Source organism: Balaenoptera borealis (assembly GCF_965194805.1).
Source record: "Balaenoptera borealis genome assembly, chromosome: 6".
Classification (NCBI taxonomy): domain Eukaryota; kingdom Metazoa; phylum Chordata; class Mammalia; order Artiodactyla; family Balaenopteridae; genus Balaenoptera; species Balaenoptera borealis.
The window spans coordinates 62,928,771-62,954,854 of NC_138863.1; the positions used below are offsets into that span (position 1 = coordinate 62,928,771).

The following is a 26,084-nucleotide window of genomic DNA, read 5'->3' on the forward strand; positions in this document are numbered from 1 at the left end:
TAATGATTGATTAGCATCGAATATACAAAACTAGACTAAGTTCAGCACTCTGTCACAAATGCAAAATGTGGACACACTATTTCATAATTTATATGATGGTCAATTTCAATGCAGGGTAGCTCGGAGTCTGATATGAGGCCCCCGGATTGCTCAGGGGTCCTTTCGAGAAGAAATATTGATTTGCTACCCCATTCACCCAGTCTCCGAGTTGCCGGTCCTAGAGAGAGCCCCCACTTGGCAAACCAAGTGTCCAAGAGGTCACCCCACTCGAGGCTGGACCTTGGCCGGCTCGGCTCGGCCCCAATTCAACCTTTTCCCCGAGTTCCGTCTCCCTTTCAAGTCGAATCGAGATGCCAGGAAAGGGATGATCGAAATATAACTGGACAGAAGAAGTCTCGGAAAAGGGAAATCCTGTGCCTTTCTGCTCAAGGAAGGACGCAAAGGAAAACGGCCGGACGGCGGCCCCTCCATCCGCGTGCCCGCTCCCCGGCTGCCGCAGGGCTTTCCGCGCGCCGCGCGCCCGGCCCCCGGCCCGCGTTTCCGCCCGGAGACCGCCCCGCCCGGGGGCCTGGCACGGGGACTCGCCTCGAGGGCGCCGCGCGCCGCCGCCGGGCCGGGCGCCCGCGTCCCTCCACCCCGGGACGCCGCACAGGTGTGGGGAGGGCGCCGCGGACGGCCCCGCGCTCGGCCCGGCCCGCCGCCCGCGCGGCCATTGTCTCCGCGCCTCTACCGCGGGCTGGCCTCGCTCCCCCGCGCCCGGCCCCGCTCGCTCCCCGCCGGCTGGCCTTGCCCCGCACTCACCTCCGGCGGCGGCTCCCGGTCGCGCTGCGGACCCGCGGGCTAGTGGCGAGCGGGGGCGGGGGCGCCTCCGGACCCTCTGACCATCTTTGGAAGAGGCGCGGCGGAGGCTGCCTGCTAGTGCAGCTCCAGCCCACAAGCGGCTCCTATTTTGGTGCCCCGGCTGCTCCCCGCCTCCAACCGAACGGCCCCCCACGCGGCTGGGGCGCGGGGTAACTCGCGGGAACTCCCGGCTGGCGGGGCCGCGCTGCGGGCAGGGGCGGGGTGGGCGCGCGGGCGCGTGGCTGCGGCCCCTCCCCGGCGGGCTCCCCGGCAGCAGGTGGGACGGCTTCCCCGAGGAGACCGCCTGCGCCGCTAGCTTTTGCCCTTCTCCCGGGACCTGTGCCCGCATCCCCACCCCACGCACAGACACTGCCGAGCGTTTTCTCTCTAGACAAACGCTCTAAGTCCTGAATTAGGACCATATATAGGAGCTGGGGGGCCCCCTTTTCCCTCTTTCAGTAGCTCTCCCCAGCCCAGGCCCTAAGGGTGGAGTGGAATTGGGAGTCGGGGTTGGCGAGAATGCAGCAAACTTAAAGGTCTGGGGTTCAGGCTGCCTTCAAAATGCTAGAAGTAGTTGCCGCTTTCCCACGAACTCCGTCCCGCCCCCAGCAGAGCACTCTGGAGGAGTGCTGGGGAAGCCCCTGGGACTGATGTGTACACTGTGGGTTAACTTGGAGCTTTGAGAAAAACTGAGAGCAGCCAGGGCCAAGGATTCAGGTTACAGTATTTCGAACAGAGTAGCTGGAAGGAGCAGCCTCCAGTCTTTCTTCCTGGTGGCACAGTCCAATCACATAAAGACGTACATATGCTACACCACAAAGTTCATGTTCTTGTTCCTACAAAAGCCAATATCAAATATTTTCATTTATCATTCATTCATTTGCAAGATTTTACTGAGTGCCTAGGCACTGGTAATAGCGTGGTGAAAGATGGTCCATAGGGCTTCCCTGGTGGCGCAGTGGTTGAGAATCTGCCTGCCAATGCAGGGTACACGGGTTCGAGCCCTGGTCTGGGAAGATCCCACATGCCGCGGAGCAACTAGGCCCGTGAGCCTGCACGTCTGGAACCTGTGCTCCACAACAAAAGAGGCCACGACAGTGAGAGGCCTGCGCACAGCGATGAAGAGTGGCCCCCACTCGCTGCGACTAGAGAAAGCCCTCGCACAGAAACGAAGACCCAACACAACCAAAAATAAATAAATAAATTAAAAACAAACAAACAAACAAAAAGATGGTCCATAGCTCGCACGGAGTTTATAGTCTAGCCAGCTTAAAGGAGGAAGGAGACCAGGGTGAAAGGAACACCAGAGGCCCAGTGTGTTTCTCAGAATATGGTCTGAGAGACAATATACAAAATGGCCAGACTGTATATGACAAAAGAACTCTGAACCACACAAGAAGTCCAGGAAGCCAAACCACAACTTCTGCAGCAGTTGGACCAGGAGGTGGTCAATGACTGCCAACTTCCCTATTTTTACCCCTACTTTCAACTTGGGACCAGTCAGAGAAAGCCAAATATGCTCCCCATACCAATGAGATAAAATACTCCCTGATTCTAGTAGCTGGACTCCAGCTTTCCCAGGCCAACAACCTCCAAAGTATACCTGAGACCTTCCCCTTTTTTCCACTTTTATAAAGCTTTCCCGCTCCCCTATCTGCCTTTGAGCTTCTATCAAAGGCAAATGATGGTCCTGACTCTCTTGCTATAGCAAGATCTGAATAAATGGCCTCCGTTCTCATTTGGGTGATTTTATTTTAATTCCGCATGTCAGACCACCTCAACTGAATTATGTGGGATACTAGAATCTGCATTCTAATCAAGGGCATCAGGTGATTCTTTTGCACAAATAGAAGAACATACGTTGGGGACTTCCTTGGTAGTCCAGTGGGTAAGACGCCGTGCTCCCAATGCAGGGGGCAGGGTTCGATCCCTGGTTGGGGAACTAGATCCTGCATGCATGCCACAACGAAGATCCTGGAGTGCCACAACTAGGACCCGGTGCAGCCTAAATAAATAAATATATTTTTAAAAAAGAAGAAGAAGAACCTATGTTGGACCCAAAATGGAAGAAAAATGAAAGGTTTACTATCTCAACATCTGGTAAACAGTTTAGTAGAGAAGAAAAGTATATGAGATTTTGTTTCAGGGTTAAGATTCTTCTCTGCCACTTATCTATCATGTAGCTTAACTAAACTTCTCTTATCCTGAGTTTTCTGACTTGTAAAACAGAAAATATCAGTACTTTCTCAGCTAACATAAGGATATGGGAAAGATAAAATTATGACAGTGAAAGCACTTAGGATGTGGTATATAAATGTTAACTATTATAATGAAAGGATATTTACACTTAATTCTCCATCACAACCTCAATTTGGAAATTAATATCTTATTAACATTTCTTCAAAAATTATGAACTTTGAAGTTAACTGTAATATCAGACACTTTGTCCTTCATGGATAGTGATGTTGTTGTTGGTGTTGTCATTCAAGGACACAATTGCGATTGATTGAAGATGGGGCATTCTCTCCATGGTTGTCATTGAAGTGTGGCAATGGCTGTTTGTGGCTATGGTGCTAAGTTTGATGTATAGTAAATATAGGCTCTACCTAACTCAGAGGAGGGGCTTCTAGAATCAAAACAGCATGTAATAAATGATTCTCAAATAACAGAATTCACTATATTGTCATTTGTTCTGTTATTTCAGATTGCTGCAGAGCGCAATTCATGCTTTTGCTTCCATTGCCTGATGTTCCCTGGTCGTGAATTATTGCTTAAAAGTGTATATCGGCTATATGTCAATTATATCTCAAAAAAAAAAATGACCCAAAAAAGTGCATATCAGTATGTATGAGACTGCTTCAACCTGCCAAGAGAAGAGCAGGTCCTGAAGGGTATGGGCAGGAGCAGTTCCTCTTCACCACATGCTTTATCAAAAAGACCACTGCAAATGCTAATAGATTCGATGCACTCAGAAACATATAATTAGCATTCATAAGTTAAATAAATTAATGACACTGTTCAAGAAAACAAGTGTGCCATCTGTGAATCCAAGTCTTAGGGAAATAAAGAGCCACCGTGGAGATGAGACATAAAAGACTCTTGGCAGATACTGAGCTTGGCATGGGGTTGGAGTCCTTTTGACATCATACTGAGCTTTTCAAAAGACTTGGTTTCTAAAAATAACAATCTTATTTGTTGTTTTTACCTTATTAATACATCTTTCCACTAAGTATTGCTATGTCATTAAATGTTCGGTATGCTAATTGTGATCATCATTATCAATATATGTAAATGTGCCAGTATATACAGAAAATTTTGTGTACTTCATTTAACGTACTGGATAGAACAAGTTGGTGTTAAGTAAAAAAAAAAAAAAAATAGGAATAATTTAGAAGGCCACCACATACAACTGTGTAAGTTGTGCACTGCATAATTCCAGCTCATTCCATTCAAGTAGAGTGCCATGTGAACACTGTCTCAGGAGTTGTACAGTATACAGCCAGCACAGGTAGGTATATGTGGCTGCCCCGGAGTTGCTATGTCTTGGCAAAGCCTTTTTGGTATGCTTCCGGGAACATAAAGAACACATTCTGATGACTGGGTAACAAGTGCTTTCACAAGTCAGAATGTTTCCAATTCCTTGTTTTCAACAAAAGTCAAAGAGCATTTTTGACAAATAACTTGGAAAGAATCCACAAAATGAGTGGCACTGCCATAATAAAATTCCTCTCATTCCCATCTAGTTGTCTATGTGAACACATTTTCTCAGGGATTATATCTACAGAAATGAAAAACAGGAATATTACTGATCCTAAACTCTGTCTCATGCCAGTAGAAAACAATACTCAGCCAAAGATATATGGTCTCAATGAAAGGAAAATAGCCCAATTCATCAGATTGAAATAATTTTTGATAAATTTTTACTTTTGATATAAACATATTTATGTTGTTTGCTCAATTATAGTAATAATTATAATGTTAATCAGCTCAGAATTTTTTTACTACTTAAGAATCAAGGACATAAAACAGTTAAAATTCTAATTTATGTACATTTCTGTTGCAGAGAGGCTTAAGAGGTGACTAATAAAAGATTTTCAAGTATAAAAATACATGGACAATCCTTTCTTTGAATGTTTCCAATATGTATGAATTTCAGTTACCACCATTTTGTTAAATAACACCAATCCTTCAAACAGGGTTCAGATTTCAATTACTATGGTATATTAACTGTGAATAATTGCATAAAATAGAAATTTCGCCTTCTAGCTCTTCAGTCCACAAATCACTACATAAATAACAGATGAGCATCAAGGTCAGTGACCCATCATGTCTCTTCTTTCAAAGTCCTTGGTGATTGGTCACTGTGCATCTGTTATTCAGTTCACATTCAGACAACGAAGCTTGCGGTTGTCTTACCTCCTGTCTGCCAGTGATAAATCTACATAGTATTTTACAAAAATAGATGACTGAGAGAGGGCATTGGCCAACAAAAATGAAAATGTAGCAAAGAATTAAAAGTGATAATGCCAAAAGTGGAATTTGAGTTGAACAGAATGAAGTTCTAGAAGAAATAGCTGAGCATGGGAATGTTGACAGTGCCACCAGTGAAGAGACTCTAGATCTGCAGCCAGCTGACCTTGGTGCAGGTGAACTTTGTGACTTAAAGAGAACAGTGGTTATTGACAAAACGGATAATGGTGTCCTAGAAGAAGTAATACTGGCAAAAAAATTTCATTTTAAAAGAACTCTTGGAGGACTTCCCTGGTGGCGCAGCGGTTAACAATCCGCCTGCCAATGCAGGGGACACGGGTTCGAGCCCTGGTCTGGGAAGATCCCACATGCCATGGAGCAACTAAGCCCATGCGCCACAACTACTGAGCCTGCGCTCTAGAGCCCGCAATCCACAACTACTGAAGCCCGCGCGCCTAGAGCCCATGCTCCGCAACGAGAGGAGCCACCACAATGAAGCCCTCGCACTGCAATGAAGAGTAGCCTCCGTTCACCGCAACTAGAGAAAGCCCGCACGCAGCAGCGAAGACCCAACGCAGCCATAAATAAATAAATAAATTTATTTTTTTTTAAAAAGTGCAAGGATAAAATGTTGGAAGCTGATCCAAACTTAGAAGTATGACAATTCACTAAGTCATAGAAAGATGATCACTCTGTATTTTAAGTTACAGGACAAAAAGAAGACGGTGAAAACTGTTTACTCTTAATAAGTTTTTTACAGAAAAATAAAATACTTTCATTTCCAATGTTTCTAATTGCAGTGTACTAAGTAAATATTGGTCTCAATGTTTTTCATTTTCCTATACATTTATAACTGGCAGTAAGACAGTTTTTAATGTTCTGACAAAAAATTTAAAGGTCACAGGACAATCACAATTGTTCCTACTGATTATTAAGATTATTTTGCATGGTAATTTTGCACATTTTTATGCGAGGACTGCCTGTATTTTCAGTAGGACAACACTCTCTGGGAGAAGTGGAATGGAAATATGAGTTCTAGAAAAAAAAGAATATGATAAAAATTTCCCACTGTTAAAGAACAACTTGTTTATGCATTTTTAAATGAATTTTTAAATTACTATAGTTAGCTTTTGCTAAATAGATTTTAATGAGTTATTTTAAAGCCTACTAAAAAGTCATTATTTACAATACTCTAGAAATTACAACCTTGGCAAATGTTTAAACTTATAATGAAAAGTTTTCAATATCAATCTGAAAATGTGGAAGTGAGTATGTATGTTACTCTCGGGGTACTTGTTCAAAAAATATATGAAAGACCATTGGTTTATTCTCATAATAGGAACTAGCTTACTACTCTTTGGGGGAGGGTCATTTAAAAGATAGCCGTTTACTGGGAATATGTTTTTGCGTGCCAGAGTTAAAGCTAAATTCCAGATAAAAGTAATACAAGGCAGAAGATAATAAACTAGGACCTTTATCAATTACAAAAAAAAAAAAAGAAACCCAATTCTTCTGGCTAGAAAAAGAACAAAAGTAAGAGCATTGGCTCAAATCAACCAAGACAGACTGATACTCTTACCTAAGTCAGAGATTAAACTTCTCCAACGACTCCCTGTCTCATTCAGTAAAAGCCAAAGTACTCACAGTGGCCTCCACACCCCACCCCCAGCCCTGCGTCTGCCCTCACCAGGAACGGCACCGCCTCAAGGCCTTACTGCTAGCTATTCCTTTTGCCTGCACTGCTCTTTTCCCCATACTGCCACTTGACCTGATTGCTCACCTCCACTGGGTTTTTGCTCAATATCAACTTCCCAACAAGGCCTTCTTTTACCAACCTATTTAAATTTATCTCCGTACCCTACCTGTTATTCCCAATTCCCCTTCCCTGCTTTAATTCATAATCCTTATCACCATCTATAATATCATATATTTTGCATATTTTTCCAGTTCATTGTGGGATTTCTCCCACTAGAATGTAAACTCCCTGAAAGCAGTGATTTTGTGTTTTGTTCATGGTATATCCCCAGTTCATTCTGGTATTCCTAGAACAGTGTCTGCCACATAACAGGTACTCAGTAAATATTTTTTTATATCAGTGAAACTATGAGTGGATTAAAAGTAAGACTTTCAGGAGCTTCCCTGGTAGTGCAGTGGTTAAGAATCCACCTGCCAATGCAGGGGACACGGGTTCGATCCCTGGTCCGGGAAGATCCCACATGCTGCGGAGCAACTAAGCCCTGCACCACAACTATTGAGCCTGTGCTCTAGAGCCCGTGAGCCACAACTACTGAGCCCACGTGCCTAGAGCCCATGCTCCACAACAAGAGAAGCCACGGCAATGAGAAGCCCGCGCACTGCAACGAAAAGTAGCCCCCACTCACTGCAACTGGAGAAAGCCCGCGTGCAGCAACGAAGACCCAACGCAGCCAAAAATAAATAAATAAAATAAATAAATTTTTTTTTAAAAAGTAAGACTTTCAGAATTTCCTTTAAAAACTTGCTCAGGGCTCAAAGTTCTCTAAGAAATTATATAAATGACTTAATCTGCAGACACTGCCCTCCTGTACCACATGATCTAAAAGTTTTGTGCTTTTTTTCATTTTCAAATTCAAAGCATCCAGTTTATCTATCCCTTCCTTTTCGTTCTCTCAGACAGCACGCTTATTGGGTCTTCATCACTTCTCACTTGGCTTACTGCAAGATTTCTCTGTGTCAGTCTCTCCCCGTTCCTCCCAAGCTGTACACTACCTTTCATCCTCCCCAAACAGCATTTTCTTGACATCATTTCCCTTTACTTGCTCCTAAGAGGTACCTGGAAGAAATTCAAATTCCATTGATTAGCTTTCAAACCCGTCCATAAATTGGCCAAATCCTACTTACAAAGCTTGATTCCACTACTCCCCAGTTTAAACCCTTAGCTTCATCAGGCCGGCCACATCATCACTATCTCAAGAATACGCCGTGCTCACCCCCATCTTGGCTCACATTATTCCTTTCATCTGGGAAGCTCTATCAAGTCCTTTCCATTTTTCCAAATCCTTTCCATCCCTTAAGGTATAGATCGCAGTCTACCTCTTTCATAAAGCTTCTCTTATATGACAATTAATCAATTGACTGAGTACACAATACAATACTATATGGTCATCTAGTTCTTCCTTGACTTAAGTACTTTTTGTCTATGCTGATTACTAATATGCTTTATGAATCTTACTTGGGAATTATTAATTACATATGTATATGTCCCACCTCTTCAATCAAATTGTAAATGCTTTGAAGGACATCATTATTTGTAAGACATAGTCCTACACTTATACTTCTACAAGTTTTTGTTTTGTTTGGATTTGTCTTCTTGCACATAGTAGCCCCTCAAAATATTTGTTTACTCTAGTATTTTTATCTCCCCAAATTGTGCAATAGGATATTTTTTCTGGATTTAAGCCTGAAAAGGGCTAAACTGTTAATAAATCCCTGAAAGAACATACTCTCATATTTAACTGAGGATAACAAAATATTGCATGGACCAAGCTGTGAGAACAGTTGAGATTCAGATATGTAACAAAATCCTGAATATGACTGTAAAGTGGTAGAAAAAAATGTGAAGGAGCAAGTTTGCACTGATTATAAAATCCTATGCGGCAAATGGTAGTTTAATTGTACATATTTTTTACTAGTTGTTTAGACATACAATTGAAAATGTATTATTTGAATATAAAAGACAAACTAATTTTTTACTAGGTAACATCTTCCATAAACAATGGGAGCTTCTAAGAATTTCTGTTAGGAAACATTTACATTAATATTTTGTTTCCATATGAACTATCATCACACAGACATCAGTTTGTATGACATAAGTAAGATAGATTTAGTTCTTGGCCCAGAATATATTATTCCATAAGCCCTTATAGGGTACGTCAAAAAATCTCTCTACAACAGAACTATCACATTGTCCACCTGAAAAAAGAAACCCATCAGGGAGCACAAAATGATAGGGTATAAGGTAAAAGAGTTAAGGCAATTAATTATTATTTATATATTCCCTACAACTGGTCTCATCTAAAGATGTACTGTGAGGTTATTAGGTCAGTAAAGGACTCTCCCTCTAATCTTCTGGAAAAAAAAGGCATATCTCATAATAGGGGTAGAAAGTGGCTATAAATTCCAGTCCCATTATCACACTATTAACAGAACTACTGGGGATATATGTGTATGTAAAACTGATTCACTTTGTTATAAAGCAGAAATTAACACACCATTGTAAAGCAATTATACTCCAATAAAGATGTTAAAAAAAAAACAAAAAACAGAACTACTGTGGGAATGTAAATTGATACAACCACTATGGAGAACAGTATGGAGTTTCCTTAAAAAACTAAAAATAGAACTACCATATGCCCCAGCAATCCCACTACTGGGCATATACCCTGAGAAAACCATAATTCAAAAAGAGACATGTACCACAATGTTCATTGCAACACTATTTACAATAGCCAGGACATGGAAGCAACCTAAATGTCCATTGACAGATGAATGGATAAAGAAGATGTGGCACATATATACAATGGAATATTACTCAGCCATAAAAAGGAACAAAATTGAGTTATTTGTAGTGAGTTGGATGGACCTAGAGTCTGTCATACAGAGTGAAGTAAGTCAGAAAGAGAAAAACAAATACCGTATGCTAACACATATATATGGGATCTAAAAAAAAAAATGGTACTGATGAACCTAGTGGCAAGGCAGGAATAAAGACGTAGAAATAGAGAATGGACTTGAGGAAACGAGGTGGGAGGGGGAAGCTGGGGCGAAGTGAGAGTAGCATCGACATATATACAATACCGAATGTAAAATAGATAGCTAGTGGGAAGCAGCAGCATAGCACAGGGAGATCAGCTCTGTGCTTTGCAATGACCTAGAGGGCTGGGATAGGGAGGGTGGGAGGGAGACGAAGAGGGAGGGGATTGGGGATATATGTATGCATATAGCTGATTCATTTTGTTGTACAACAGAAACTAACACAGTATTGTGAAGCAATTATACTCCAATAAAGATCTATTAAAAAAAAAAAAACAGAACTACTCTTCTCAGTCTGGTGCCTGCCTTCAGTTGCCCTATTGATATATCAGCTGTCCCTTGGAAGCTGCTTATGAGACCATAAATGAAAATCCTCTCTAACTCTCCTTCAGGGCTAGTATTAACCAGGAGCTAAAAAATTCAAATGCTATAAAACTAAATGAATATGTAGGCATATCAGATAAAACATTTTTTTAAAAAGTAGAATTAAGATGTAATTATAACTTGTTCTGTAAAAGACTACACTTGCACTACGAAAGCAGATTTAAACTAATAGATTTGTGCCACAGTACATATAATACCTGGGTAGGGAAAGAAGTCCAATATGTATCTAACACAGGAAGGAAGTGATTGAGTTAGGCATCAACAATATTTATTAAACACTCAGGTGGTGATTGCTATGATGTGACAAGGCTGTGGACTTGGTGATAAGGAGATTATTACCTGGGGGAAAATATTTTGGATCTCTGGCTTTAAGAGTAGTGGTATTCTGTGCGTACAATATCTCTTCACTTAATCCACAAATAAAACATATGGACTTTTAGGCATTAAGTAGTTCTCAAACAGGGATTATTGGCAAAGTCTAGAGATGTTTTTGGTTGTCACAACTTGCCAGGAGGATTGCTAATGGCATCTAGCGAGTAGAGGTCAGGAATGCTGCTATCCTACAATGCACAGGAAACACACATTCCTCCCCCAGCCCCCAGCAAGAAATTATCCAGCCTAAAAGTCTATAGTGCCAAAGTCAAGAAAGCTTATGCCAGGTCCCATTCTAGCAGTTAATTTCTGTGTCCAGTAATTCCTCTTTGGTGACCAAGTGCATAGGAGCTGGGTTAGGCTATTCTGTGGCAGGTAAATCCGCACATCATCACATTTTGGCTGCTCATTTAGAGGGCCAGGTTGGACTCAGTTTTAGGGGTTGATGACTTTCAGATTATTTCTATGGCACCCAAACTTGACCTATAAGCCAGTCAAGATTGCTTTCTGGCTTCTATTGTCCTTACAGGAAATGGTGCTAGATTCAGCAGGTTAGGCAATCAAGAGGCATCTAAGTATTTGAAGTATTTCATCTTTGAGTGTGTTAGAAAAGCAGAATCTCAAGTCCCACCCCAGACTGATTGAAAACAATTTGCATTTTAACATGATCCACAGAGAAGCACTGTTCTAATATACATTGAGGAAAAAAGGAAGAGAGAAGAAAGACAATGCTTATATGAGCAAAATGAGATAGATAATCAGTGTCTTGATCCTTGAATATAGTACTGTGTCCAGTTCAGGGTCAATCTTACAGAGGACTGTCAGTAGGTCAGAGAAGAGTTCTGAAAATAAAAACTGCTTTCTGAGGATCAGATAAGGAAATCATAGTTATTTAGCTCAAAGACAAGAAAACTAAGCAACAAGAAGAGTTCAAACCTGTGATCTATTAATATGCTAAAAATTAAAAGGCTGACCCCAAAATGGTTTTGTGGTAAAATGAAAACCTCCTTCTAAAGGCCTTAAAAATAGGATGACTTAACTTTACTTAGAGGATAGATTTTAAAAGCTCTTTGTAGCCAAACCTAGAAAGCACTTAAATTCATAATGATTTTAGAATTATAGAATTTTAGAACTGGAAGGTAGTTAGGGATAAAACTCACTCAGTCTAGTCATTTTACAGAAAATAACATGAATTCCAGAGAAGCAAAATAATTCACCAAAGTCACAGAGCAACTTAGCAGTTACAGCTGGGACTAGAATTCAGGTCTTTTGACTCAACATCACCTGGTTTTGAAGAATTCTTTTATTACTTAGTTCTGTGACCTCACCAAGTTTGTTTTCTTATATAAAAACATTGGAGAAATATTCCTATTTTGAAAGATATTTGAAGATAAAATGAGTTTATACTTAAATTATGTGTGTAGTAATGCTTATCCCTTCCTAATATAGTAACCATGTCACCCGTCAATACTGTCCTCTTATTTTACTATATGAGTTCCTTAAAGGACAGGGATCTTTCCTCTCTCCCTCCCTCCCTCCCTTCCTTCCTTCCTTCCTTCCTCTTTACAATTCTATCAATTTTTTACCTCTTCATTCCATTTAAAGTGCAAAAAATGTGAATTTAGATTTAAGATTTTAATCTTAAACAATATTTATTAATACAGGTAAATACTTATAGTTTTAAATGGCAAAAGCAATTTAACAATTATAAGAATAATCCATCTATGTCAAAGAGCACATATATATACATATACACCTATATGCATATATACACAGACACACACACATACATATATACAAACACCCTTGGAGAAAATTCTGAAAGGATCTGGTGTATGGTGACATTGTGAGCAATCAGTTTGCAAATGTTACCCAAGCAGTGAAGAAGCACTGGGGCCTTTGGACTGTAAGCAGTTCTTGGTAAAGCTTTTATCTGGAAGTTGCTGGAGAAGGTCTGGGCACAGATCTGGCTTCATGTGTGACCTGTGCAATCAGAAGGCCCCACTCTTGGTTTAATGCTTTGCTGTCTTGAAATTCTCAATAATCTTTGAACAAGAGGTGCCTCATTTTCACTGTGTTCTGGGTCTCTCAAATTATGCGTAGTCAGTCCGGTCTGAGCAGCTCAGCTCTGGCCCATTCACTGGTAGATAGTTGTAGGGTGCGCTCTATCTCTCAGGAGGTCTTGATTTCTTTAAATTTGTTTTCCTTTTTAAAAAAGTACAGTCGCATTATAAAAAATTAGAAAATAGATTAGCAGAAAAAATTAAGTCATCCTCGAAACTCTCAAAGGCAGAGACATATTCACAAGCATCTCTCCATACATCACGATGTTCAGTGTCTAGTCAGAAGAATAAAGAGCGATTCATTATAGTATGAATTGCCAAACATAATTACAAAATAGGTATGTGTATGAAAATTAGGCAATTCCTTGAGATTAGCTTTTGTGTTAGTTTTTTATTGCTATGTAACAAATTACTACAAATTTAGCAGTTTAAAACAACACAAAAACATTGTCACAAATATCTGTAGGTCAGAAATCTGGGCATGGTGTGAGTGGGTTCTCTGCTCAGGGTCTCACCAGGCTGAAAACAAGGTGCCAGCCTGGGCTGTGTTTCTCATCTGGGGCTCACAGTCCTCTTCCAAACTCAAACGGTTGGTGGTAGAATTCGTTTCCTTGCAGTTAATTGTAGGATTGTGGTCCCTGTTTCTTTGCTGGCTGTCAGCCAGGGGCTGCTCTCAGCTCCAGAGGCTGTCAGCATTCCTTCTATATGCCTTCTTCCATCTTTAAACCAACCATGGCATGTTGAATCTTTCTTGGGCTTTGAATCACTGACTTCCTTTTCCGCTACCAGCCAGGAAAACTCTCTGCTTTTAAAGGGCTCGTGTGTTTAGGTCAGGTCCACCGGACAATCTATTTTAAAGTCAATTGTGCCATAAAACATACGCTAATCATGGTAGTAAAATACATCACATTCACAGTACTGGGGATTATGCTTGGCATGTACACAAGGGTGTGGGAAATCTCAAGGGACCATTTTAGAATTCTGCCTACCACGGCTATCCTAGAGTCTCGTGTGAAGAACAGGAGGTTCCTCTACCTCTCTATCCAATAGTCTTCTTCAATTCCCATTTTTAACTCTAGCATCTCTATTTTATAAGTTCACAGTTCAGCATAGTAAAACTGGTCACAAAGAATTTGCTTAGCTATGAGGGGAACACAGAGATTCTTTTGTTTTCAAAGGAAAAATTTTAGAGAACAAGAATCTTACATTTTATTGTAAAAAGCCTAGTTAGTGTGTATCAATATGTTTCATTAACTCTAACATAATCTAATGAGACAATAAGGCGCATATTAAATTTAGATATGTTTATATTTTAAAATAAAGATTAAGACCAGATTATCTAGAAATAATAAAACATAAGATTTAGAAAAGATTAACACAGTTTAATGCCAACATGTCTCTATCTTCCATATATGAAGTACTCAGGAAAACAGATAAGCAGAACACAAGACCCTATAGATAAATGAACAAAGGACATGTCCAGACATTTAAAAAGAGGAAACAGAACAGACTAAAAGTTGGACTTCAGTGAACTAACATTGAGTGCATCGTATGTGTGTGAGGTGCTGGCATGTATGACAAGTACAGGGCTGCTATTCAGACATAGGAACTGTTATGTCTGTGGCCAGAATCCATTCTTGTTTGGTGCTTCTGTTCTGATTGGTTGGTGCCTATATTGCAGTGGTTGCATGTCGCAACTAAAGATCCCACATGCCGCAGCGAAGATCCCAAGTTCCACAACTAAGACCTGGTGCAGCCAAATAAATAAATAAATAAATAAAATTGAAAAAAAAAGAAACTTGAGGTGTTGAGAGGCTAGTAATTTACCCAATCCAGGGCTAGAATTCAAATTCAGGTCTTTTAATCTAGAGCAGAGCTTTTAATCACCATGTTACATTAGGAATGAAAAATGAGATACTACAATTTCTGTTCCTGGAGGAACTGGGACTGGACTAACCATTCCACTGTAAACAATAAGAAAACTGGACAAAATATATGAAATAGCAGTTTTCAGGCACTGGGCAACAGGCAGTGCAGGAATGTGATCCCTGAGAGAAGGGAAACAGATGAGGTGAGCCCTGTAATTGCCTGCATTTCTGCCTGGAGACATTTTCCAGCCTGAGGTGCAGGGAGAATCCCAAGCGGACCATGGTCGTCTCACTGAGTTGAGGAGATGGAGATAAGTTTGGGGAGGCACAATTGGCTTTTTGTAGGACAGAGTACCAGAGAGGACAGAGCTAAATGGAGAAAGAGTTTCAGAAATTTGTAAGAGGGGTTGTCCCCATGAGTCTATGGTTGGATACTAAGACACACATGCATACGGTGAAACACTATAAGTCTGGGCAAAGAATGATTCCAAGAACTATAAATCAAATAATTCCCAGAGTTCACATAGAGCTTGAGGATAACTGAGTTCCAATCAGAGCCAGAGAAGCACATGGTTTTATACATTGGGGAACAAAGAAGGAAAGGGGACAAACAATGCTTATGTTAAAAAGGCAAAAGAAAAAAAAAAAGATGGATAGATAGAGGAATGGACAGGTATGTGATAAAACAAGCAGAGTAAAATGTTCTTTGGGTTTTTAAAAAATATTTATTTATTTATCTATTTGGCTGCGTTGGGTCTTAGTTGCGGCATGCGGGCTCCAGAGTGCTCAGGCTCGGTAGTTGCAGAGCATCGGCTGTAGAGCATGCAGGCTTAGTTGCGCCGCAGCATGTGGGATCTTAGTTGCCTGACCAGGGATCAAACCCGCGTCCCCTGCATTGGAAAGCAGATTCTTAACCACTGGACCACCAGGGAAGTCCCCAGAGTAAAATGCTAATGGTAAAATCTAGACAGTAGATATCCACGTGTTGACTGCAACTTAAAGGATTAATACGGGAGTATTATGAAAAACTTTATACCCATAAATTTCACAACTTACATGAAATGGACAAAGTCTTTGAGAGACACCATGGTGGTTTAAAAGTATGTCCAACACCATGGTGGTTTAAAAGTACCTCCACTGAAAGGTAGAGCCTAATTCCCCTCCCTTTGAGGGTGGGCCTTTGTACTGTTGCGTTTTTTTTTTTAAGATTTTTTTTTTTTTTGATGGGGACTATTTTTAAAGTCTTTATTGAATTTGTTATAATATTGCTTCTGTTTTATGTTTTGGTTTTTTGGCTGTGAGCCACGTGGGATCTTAGCTCCCCAACCGGGGATCGAATCCGCACCTCCTGCATTGGAAGGCAAAGTCTTAACCACTGGACCACCAGGGAAGTCCCTGTATTCTGTTTTAGAATACAAATAGAATATAGTGGAATGGATGGTGTTTGATTTCTGAGACTAGGTCACTAAGGCATCGTGGTTTCCTCTTTGCCTTCTCTCTTGGATTGGTCACTTGGCAGGAAACCATGTCTTTAGGACATTCAAGCAACTCTCTAGAGATGCCCATGTGGTTGGAAATTGAGGCCTCCTGCCAGCAATCAGCAGTAAATAGAGATTCCTGATAACAATCAGTGAGGAACTGAGGTCTCCTGCCAAAAGCCATGTGAGCCAGCCACCTTGCAAGCAGAGCTTTCAGCTCTAGTCAAGCTTTCGTATGACTAGAGCCCTAGCTGACATCTTGCCCAATTAGAGATCCTGAGCCAGAACAATCCAGTTAAGGGCTCCTGAAATCCTGAGCCACAGAAACTGTGAGATAATGAATGCTTAGTTTTAAGCTGTTAAATTCTCAGGTAACTTACTATGCAGCAAGAGATAACAAATACAGTCACAAACTACCAAAGCTTCCTCAAGAAAACTATATAACCTTTACCTATAATCTACAAAAGAAATCAAACTAGTAGTTAAAACCTTCCAACAAAGAAAACTCCAGGCTTAGATGGCGTCCTTGAATTCCATCAAACATTTAAGAAAAAAATAATATCAGCTGTTAGTTTAATTGTTGCTCCTTTCAATGTCATCTTTTTTTTCTCCCTTCTAGCTATCTGATGCTTTTTCCATCATTGGTTATTGGCAGTTTTACAAGAATGTGATTTCATGTGGTTTTCATTTTATTTTCCTGTTTGGGGTTCATGAGGGCTCTTGAATCTGTGGTTTGATGTATTTCGGCAACTTTGTAACATTCTCATTATCTCTTAAAATATTGCTTGTTTCATTTTCTTTCTCCTCTCTTTCTGGGATACCAATTTCCTATGTTAGATCTTGCTATATCTTCTATGTATTAATTTCTCTTCTGTATTTTCATTGTTTTGTCTCTCTCTGCATTATTCTGGATATTTTCTTCTAACTTGTGTTTATTCACTAACTCTCTCTTCAGCTATGCCTGTTTTACTGTCAAATCCATCCATTAAGATTCTAATTTCAGTCACATTATTTTTCAGTTCTAGTATTTCCATATTGTTTATGTAATTTTCAGTTCTTTGCCAATATTCTCATAAGTTTAGTTTGTGTCTGTAAACTCCAATACTTGGAGGTCATGCAGATCTATTTAAATAAAAACTTCTGCTGGTGTTCATTTATAACTCTTGGTGTAGCTACTTTTTACTATGTGCTTTACAATGTACTTACAAAACTGTTTAGATTTTGAGGCCTATTGCATTAATTTTCTATTGCTGCTCACAGTTTTACCACAAACTTAGCATCTTCAGACAACACACATTTATTATCTCATAGGTTCCGTGGGTTAAGAGTCCAAGCACAGCACAAAGGGCCTCTGTTTCAGGGTCTTACAAGGCTAAATCAAGGTGTCAGCCTGAGCTGTGATCTCAGCTGAGGTTCCACTATGAAAGGATCCACTTCCAAACTCACATGGTTGCAGTATTCAGTTCCCTGCAGACTGTTGGACCAAGGACCTACTTCTTGCTTTTGGCTAGAGACCACCCTCAGTTGCTTGCCATGTGGCCCTCTCTGAAGGCCAGTTCACAACATGGCAGCTTGCTTCTTTAAAATTAGCAAGGGAGAGAGTTCCCTAACAAGATGGGCATGAGGATCTGATGTAATATAATCATATACACATAAATAATACATCCCATCATCTTTGTGGTATTGCATTAATTAGAAGCAAGTCCTAGATCACCTTCTCCACACATACACCTCCCCCCCTCCACACACACACAGAATACGAGCTCATAGGGATCATGGGGGGTTACCTTAGAGTCTGCCCACCATACTAAGGATATTAACTTCCTCTAAGAGAGTTCAGATTTGCTTTAGTCAAACACCTGGGAGTTCTAAAAATCTTAGATAACTTCAGTCCAATTTCAGGGATTGAGAGTATTCAGAGTATTCAAAGGTGAGCTGCCAGCCCTTTGAAGGCCTGTTTACTTCTGAATCACTCTTACTCATGATGGGCAGCCTTTTGGGATCCTTATTTAAAGTAAGGGGAAGGGTTTATCACTGCAGGCCTCATACTCCAATACCTCTTCACCTGGGTCCCATTAAGACTGTCAAGATAGCCACTCAGTATGTCAGACACCACTTACAGAACTGGCCAACCCTTTCAGGGAAAAGCAGCTCACCTACCTAAGTTTCTGTGCTTCCTTAGCTGACAGTTATTGTCAGCTCTCTCATGTCTTTAAGCAGATATTTTAAAACTTTTGTTCAGCTATCAGCTTTTCCAGATGTACTCTGTAGATCTGGTCCAAATTACTTGATCTACAACTACTAAAAATGAAAGTCTTATTTTTTTTTTACTTGCATAATTTATAATTTGTTACTGGCCTCAACTTGTAGAGAAATCACAATCTATGAGTGTTTCATAAGTAAAATAAAATTCAAAAATTAAAAAAAAAAGAGTAAGTATTTCAACATAATCTAACCTATTAATTTAAAGCAAAACAGGTTACTTTTTCAACCTGTAAAAAAATAGAGTACCAATTTTTTTCCCATAAAATTACATTGAACATTTTTATTTCTGGAGCTTTCTATATGGAAAAGAAAATCCTAACATTATTACATAAGGGATATTTATGCCTAAAACATGTGAGCCTAGAAATTAACACAGTACTGTAAAACTTTCTAGGTCAGTTGATATTTTGCTAATATCCCTATATGAAACAGTTTCTTAAATGTTGAGTATTCCTACAAACTATATATTGTATCACTCAATATTTCATTGCCAAACAGAAATAACATACTGATTAAATCAGCATTCTGGAATTACAGTCTGTAATAATGATATAAATTAAAAATATTTGAAGAATATTAATTTGTATTTCATTTCAAAAGGAAAGTGTGAAATTAATGAACACTTGGGCAATAGATACTGCATCCCTATCTCTAAAATTAACTGATTTGGAAGTAGTATATATATATATTTTTTAATTTTGGAATTCACAGCAACTCTTTTTTTTATTATTTATTTTTGGCTGTGTTGGGTCTTCGTTGCTTCACACGGGCTTTCTCTAGTTGCGGCGAGTGGAGGCTACTCTTCGTTGCGGTGCGCGGGCTTCTCATTGAGGTGGCTTCTCTTGTTGCGGAGCACAAGCTCTAGGCGCACGGGCTTCAGTAGTTGCGGCCCGTGGGCTCAGTAGTTGTGGCTTGTGGGCTCTAGAGCGCAGGCTCAGTAGTTGTGGCACACGGGCTTAGTTGCTCCGTGGCATGTGCGATCTTCCCGGACCAGGGCTTGAACCCGTGTCCCCTGAGTTAGCAGGCGGATTTTTAACCACTGCGCCACCAGGGAAGTCCCAGGTAGTATATTCTTATGTGAACTAAGCATTAGGCTTATTTTGAAGATCTGTAACTGCTAGACATACTTTGGAAATAAATACCAAAGAAAGTAAAATATAAGACTATTCTCTCTGGGAATAAATTTAAAAATATAATCTACCTATTAACCATCTTTGGTAGAGACCACTAGTTGCATTTACCTCAGTTCTGTACTCTACTTTTTTCCCAGGCATATGACCATCTGAAATAAAAGCTATATTTTTCATCCTTCCTTGCAGTTAGGAAGGAGCATTGTGACTAAGTATTGGCCAGTGAAATTTAAATGAGGGTGCAACCTTCTCTCTCACTGTCCTCCTTGCTGGCCGGAAAGTTGATGGGAGGGAAGGAGCTTGAACAGCAATCTTGGATCATAAGTTGGAAGTCAAGTGCTGAGGTTGGTAGAGCAACACAGAAACTTTGAGATACTTAACTCTGAAATTCTTTTAAGTGAGAGGGAAAACTTTTTTTCTTTTTTTAAAGCCACTGTTATTTGGGGTTTTAGTTTTATGCTGCTGTATTTAATCTTAACTGATACACATTGCAATTATTGGCATATTACTCCTTTATTAGAAATTGTAAATGAGAAATTATTTCAACACCTGAAGACCAAGATACAACAGAAGACTCCATAGGCTCAAGATTTTGAGACATCCTAGAAAGAGTTTTCTGTAAAGTATATCCTTTCCGTGGCATTGCAACATCATTCTTCTTTAAAAAGGTTACTGGACAGACATCGTTTCCGCCATCACCTATATAAACAACTCGTGTATAATTCACTCCTCGTTGTAACTGTTTACCTACAAATTCTACCAAAACTACATTTTTGCAAAGATTAGGGGGGCACCTAGTGCAAGAATGAGCATGATAATTTTCCACAGTGAGATGACCATCGCTATCAAAAGCTGCTGGATTTGTAAAGACTTTATCAAACACGTCATGAAAATTGGTAGCTTCTAAAACCCAATCTATGAAGACTGAATTTGAATCTGAAATAATGATGCAGTCAAATTTATCCTTGTTCTTTCTTATAAAGTTTAAAAGCTCCACCATCCCTGGAGTGAAAGGTATTGATATCATTGCTCTTTTCATTTCATCTTCTCTTACACCTTCATCTCCCAAATACTTAAAGACTCTGCCCATAAATTCTGTCCAAAATCCTTTTTCATAAGAATCTTGTAGTTCAATAGGAAGCTTTTTCTCTGGAGCACATTGTACAATCCAGGTATCGCTATTATCATCTATGATTGTATTGTCAAAGTCAAAAACCAACAAAATTTTCATGGTTCCAGAAACAGATTTGGGTTACCCTGGAAAAGAAGAAATATTATTCCCTAAACATACTCGGTTTTACATATCTAGCTATAGTATCTATTTAACAAAATTACTCTTAATCTGCTGAAACAAAGGGTGAATATAAACAAGTTAAAATGACTAAGCATTCTAAGACTACCATTTAAGTACTTTTTCCTAAGAAGCAAAGTTCATATTTGAGTATGTTAAATGAATGGAAAACAGAATATATAAAAAGGATACTCATGGTATTATTGTGTTCCTGAGGGGGTGATTCTTTGAGCACTCAGAATTAAACTAGAGAGCAATCCAATGAGAGAAGTAATGAAACAATTATTCCCTTACACTTTAATTTAGAAAAGTTATAAAATAAGACAGAAAAAAATGTAGGCTAGTCATTCTTATTGTCTTTAAATTATCAATCACAAACTTATTAGTTTAAAATGTTTACAATGATCCTCATTTTAAATAATAGGTCACGTACAATACATATTCTCTGTGAACTAACCAAAACTCTGACCAAATTTAACATAATGTGAAATCTTGCAAAATTTAAATAATTTTTTAAAAAAGGTTTTTAGCTTGACATCATCATTGTCAATGTTATAACCAAATGGTTGCTTGATGTTGTACTTGAAAGTCTAAACAAATTACTTGAACTGGAGGTCAGTTAAATTCTTCCACACTAGAAGTAACTTCTGTTAACAATTTTCACATTTATTTATATTTTCTCTAGATAGTTTAGCTCTGGAGTACCAAATAATCTGGATATATGTGAATAATCACACTGCTTTTGATATGACAATTACTCAAGTCTCTGTTTTCATTAATAGATAATGAAGATCATTAATTTAAATCTCAAGAGAAAAGGAATGAATCAACAGATGGTATAAATGAAAATTATCATGTAAAAAAGATAATTATACAGAATTCCCAGGAAAAGCTACAATTAGTCTCTGTAAACAAAAAAAAAAATTTTTTTTAAAAGAGTAACTGATATTTTTATAGATATCACTATATGCCAGATACTGGACTAAGAACCTTACAATCTCATCATCTGTCATAAACCCATTTAGTAGGAATTATTATTAACCTCATCTTAAAGATATATAACTGGAGCTTAAGTATTAATTAAGTTGGTTAAGTATTAGTTAAATGGCAGAGCTAGAATTTGGACTCAGGTCTCCCTGACTCCAAAGTTCATGCTTTAGTAATACACTCTAGTGCCTAAGAAATAGAATAACGACTATTAATCAGTTTAAAAATAAAATATTAAGTAGGTCATTTTGATGAAAAGATGTTTAATAACATGAAAACATTCATTAATCTCAAAGTACACACTAACCATCTGTGATCTACTTTACAACCATTCTGAGGTTTTAGCAAGAAATCCTAAAATGAAAAGTGAAGCACCCCACCAATAAGAAAAAGAAGAGATCAATTAAAATTAGAAAACATGGGGGACTTCCCTGGTGGTCCAGTGGTTAAGAATCCACCTTCCAAAGCAGGGGATGCAGGTTCGATCCCTGGTCGGGGAACTAAGATCCCACATGCTGCGGGGCAACTAAGCCCACGCACTGCAACTGCTGAGCACTGGGGCCACAACTAGAGAGCGCATGTGTCACAAACTATAGAGCCCAAGCGCTCTGGAGCCTGTGCACCACAACTAGAGAGCCTGTGCGCCACAACGAGGAGCCCACGTGACGCAATGAAGATCCCGAGTTTGCACCCAAGACCCGATTGACGCAGCCAAAAAAAAAAAAAATAGAAATCATGGCATTTATCTACATGCATTCTCTGGTTTATAATGATAGATATCCAGTAGGTGAAACTGAGAATGAGCTCACGACTCATATAAGAATAAGTATTTTTTGCCTCTCAATTTAGAATATCTGGAGAACAACTAACCTAGAGGACATATCTCCTGTTGTATGAATTTAGATGGTATAGAGTATTCTGATACTCTGGATCCATGAATCTCTAAATGTCTAATCCAGGTGTCCCTGATTGGCTTCCGGAGATTTAAGTGCAGAAATCACTTTCCCATAGAAACAATGTAATAAATAGCAATGAAGCGCAGTTGACAATCACATAGGTAATGCACCTAAGCACATTTTAAATTAAAATGCTTTTTAGGCATTCTGAATTTATACATAATTAAAAACATTTTTTTCAAATGTAACTCACTGTTGGTTGAAGTGTTTCAAGCCTAGACTTAATCAGCCACAAGTTACTAAAATTCCTGCACTATTAACCTCCAAATAAGATGTATCATAAGCCTGAAGTTAACAAAGTTCCAACTGTTAACTTAGTTCCACTGTTGACTATTAATTTCTATCTACAAGTGTACTTTTCTTAATTTCAGATCTTTTTCCATTAGTTTTTTCCCACCACTCAACATAAACCTTTATTTAAAATACTTACCCAATTTAGTATTTCCAAGACAATTAATCTTACTTCAGCATGGAGCTTAGGTTAAACAGTCATGACAATCTTCAGTTTTAAACACCAGCCAGTTTCTAACCAACATTACTCCTACTCTATATGCAGGGGAAAAAGTCTTCTGGTTCCAAGCAAAGGAATGGAGACTTCTTAACTCCTAAAATTAATAAAAGTATTTAAGATATTTAAAAATTTACATTTTCTAATATGTTTTCTCTTACATCAGAAAAGCACCTATGGCAATGGGAGGAATAAAACTTTGTTTAAACAAAACCTTAAATACAAAACAGGGAATGTTATGTGAATATAAGCTCTTATCCAGTGAATAAAATCACAGGTGTTAGGCTGATTATGTTAAGATTTCCAGATTCCAGTTTTTCTTTTTACTTATTAAATAATAGACAAATACCACATTCTGTTGTCAATAAACTTTCAAAGATTTAGTGCTGTACTTGAAATAAAAATGTCTCCAAAAATTAAGGATATGTAGAAAGATTTAGTGAACGTGAATCTATTTTGAAATCAGTTTGTTAAAATACCAGAAGCAGTTATTAACTGTTCTTTCCAGAAGCATGAAAAGTATATATTTTGTATGTCTGCAATGTTTCCAGGGTCTAACAATAGCCTATGTGCTTTTTTACAATAATGAAAACTAGAAACTACATAGACATCCAAGAATAGGGGATTGCTTAAATAAGATATGTACATGATAGCCATATAACAGACCATTTATTTAATGAGTAAAAGGTTAAGATGTTCAAATTAAACAAACAAGTCACAAAACAATGTTTACAGTATAATCTCATTTTTGTTTTTAAAAAAGAAATGCCTGTATACAGTGGTAGCATCAATTGCAGTGCACTCCTTTTCTACGCTGATTTTGTAATAAAATATTTTCCCCGGAATAATTTAAGCTCTGTTTCAGATCAAAGTGCATATGCTACCTTCTTAATTTCACAACAAAGAAAACAAAATAAGGAGTGGTGGCCATAGAGGGTAAATAACTAATTCTAGATACACTTGGCTGTAAAGATCCATGGATTAGAGTTAGAACCAAGTGTTGTAAGTCAAATGATACCTGAACACTATGCCAAATTGGCAAATTACTGACACCAAATATTATAAGATTCAATAATTTTTGTAACCAATTTAGTTAAAATTCCACAGAATTTTTGTTAGGAGGTAATCTCCATGGGTCTCTAGTGGCTCTGCATACCTTACAAGCAAGGTACTCACTGCCCTTTGCTCTGGACTATTGTCTCAGAAATGTATGTAAGGGCTTCCCTGGTGGCGCAGTGGTTAAGAATCCACCTGCCAATGCAGGGGACACGGGTTCAAACCCTGGTCCTAAGAAGATCCCACATGCCACGGAGCAGCTAAGCCCATGCGCCACAACTACTGAGCCTGCACTCTAGAGCCCGTGAGCCACAACTACTGAAGCCTGCCATGCCACAACTACTGAAGCCCACGCGCCTAGAGCCCGTGCTCCACAACAAGAGAAGCCACCACAATGAGAAGCCCACGCACCACAAAGAAGAGCAGCCCGGCTCACTGCAACTAGAGAAAGCCCGCGCGCAGCAACGAAGACCCAACGCAGCCAAAAATAAATAAATTTATTTTAAAAAATGTATGTATAGTGAACAGTCTTGAAAGGCATGCTTATAATAAAGATCCGGATGCCCTAAGCTCAGGGTTCCTGTCCTGTAATGCAACACACTCCATGTGCAGGTGACTTCTGGCGCTCTTTGCATCATCCTGTGGCAACTGGGGCAAAATTACTGATATTCTGGCTACTGCTACTGCTGTAATTCATCACTGTTCTAGGGGTCTGCATCTTCTACAAAACGGTGGCAGCCTAAGTTGTTAGCATGCAAGTAGGGTAAAATCTCTGACTCTTCCCAGTTCTTGACATTTTTAAAACTATGATTCCAAAAAACCACCAATGTTGTATGTGCAAAAACTATATTTCTGCCAACAAATATTTTATTAATCCTTTCATACTTACCAGCATTATTACGATGGATCATCTGATAGAAAACCTGAAGAAAAACAGTACAACTATGTGTTAGAACTTCAGTGATTAAAAATCTTACCTCCTTTCATATTGAGCAACTCCAGTTTGATGCCTAATGTGTATGTGTCATAGCCAACTACCTTGTAATGTAATCATTTGTACCTCGACGTGTTAGAAAAGGATCTTTTGAAACGTAGCCCATATTCACTCTTAACAGGTTTTTGTCCTTAGAGGTCTGATTGGTCCTCCAAATCCATTCAATTTACTATACTGTATTTACCGAGCAATTAAAGATATCTTAAAGGTCCTAACGTGAATGTTATAATCCAAGTTTTAACATTGCCATTTAAAAAAAAAAACAACTAAGCCCCATCTAGCCCAGATCATGCGTTAGAAACCAAAGTATTTAAAAACAGATTTTCTGTCAATTAATCCCTAAGTTAAGGGAGGAGGGCTTTGCCGTTCACCTTCCCCCGCGAGGTCTGTGAGTCACACACACCAAGCCCAGGCCTCGCTCTCCCGCACACCTGCCGGGTACATCCCGAAACCAGGGGCAGGGACCTAGTCGGGTGTCGTTCCCCGGGAGGCGCACGTTGGATGCCGATGGGAGCACCAGGCCGGGCCCAGCCGGGTCCCAGGGCTCGTCACTGACCCAGGCCAGAGACCCGCAGCCGTTCTGGCCTCGGCGCCGCTTCCGCGGGCTCTGTCCTCCGGCCCACTCCAGACG

General features: G+C 39.5%; 2 protein-coding genes across 8 annotated transcripts in view; both read right to left on the reverse strand.

Annotated features, from left to right (window-relative positions):
• LOC309630655 (kelch-like protein 23) overlaps window positions 1-23,458 on the reverse strand; it is a 60,204-nt gene extending 36,746 nt beyond the window's left edge. The window contains exons 1-2 of one of the 6 annotated variants that reach the window (XM_082396111.1): window positions 23,326-23,423; window positions 8,059-8,122 (exon numbers count right to left, since the gene is read on the reverse strand). In XM_082396111.1, the coding sequence (XP_082252237.1) occupies window positions 8,059-8,095 (37 nt within the window). In that variant the 5' untranslated portion in view covers window positions 8,096-8,122; window positions 23,326-23,423. Of the gene's footprint in view, window positions 1-801; window positions 1,763-8,058; window positions 8,123-23,325 lie in introns of those variants that run through there. The other 5 variants (XM_082396110.1, XM_082396109.1, XM_082396112.1 and 2 more) reach the window with 5 other exon arrangements.
• Window positions 13,202-25,963, reverse strand: PHOSPHO2 (phosphatase, orphan 2). 2 transcript variants are annotated; one of them, XR_014245871.1, is made up of 4 exons: window positions 25,825-25,963; window positions 25,349-25,382; window positions 23,326-23,500; window positions 13,202-13,768 (listed from the first exon to the last, which is right to left on the reverse strand). XR_014245871.1 is itself a non-coding variant. In XM_082396125.1 (2 exons), exon 2 carries the CDS (start codon window positions 20,890-20,892, stop codon window positions 20,167-20,169), a length of 726 nt encoding a protein of 241 aa, XP_082252251.1. In that variant the 5' UTR covers window positions 20,893-20,918; window positions 23,326-23,464; the 3' UTR covers window positions 15,774-20,166. The 2 variants fall into 2 exon arrangements, 1 of the variants encoding a protein (XP_082252251.1); XM_082396125.1 differs by lacking the exons at window positions 13,202-13,768; window positions 25,349-25,382; window positions 25,825-25,963 and adding an exon at window positions 15,774-20,918 and having other exon boundaries at window positions 23,326-23,464.
• Window positions 25,964-26,084: the final 121 nt, after the last annotated feature.

Excerpts from the sequence above, each read along its gene's own strand:
- PHOSPHO2 (XM_082396125.1), bottom strand. The coding sequence starts at position 20,892 with ATGAAAATTTTGTTGGTTTTTGACTTTGACAATACAATCATAGATGAT.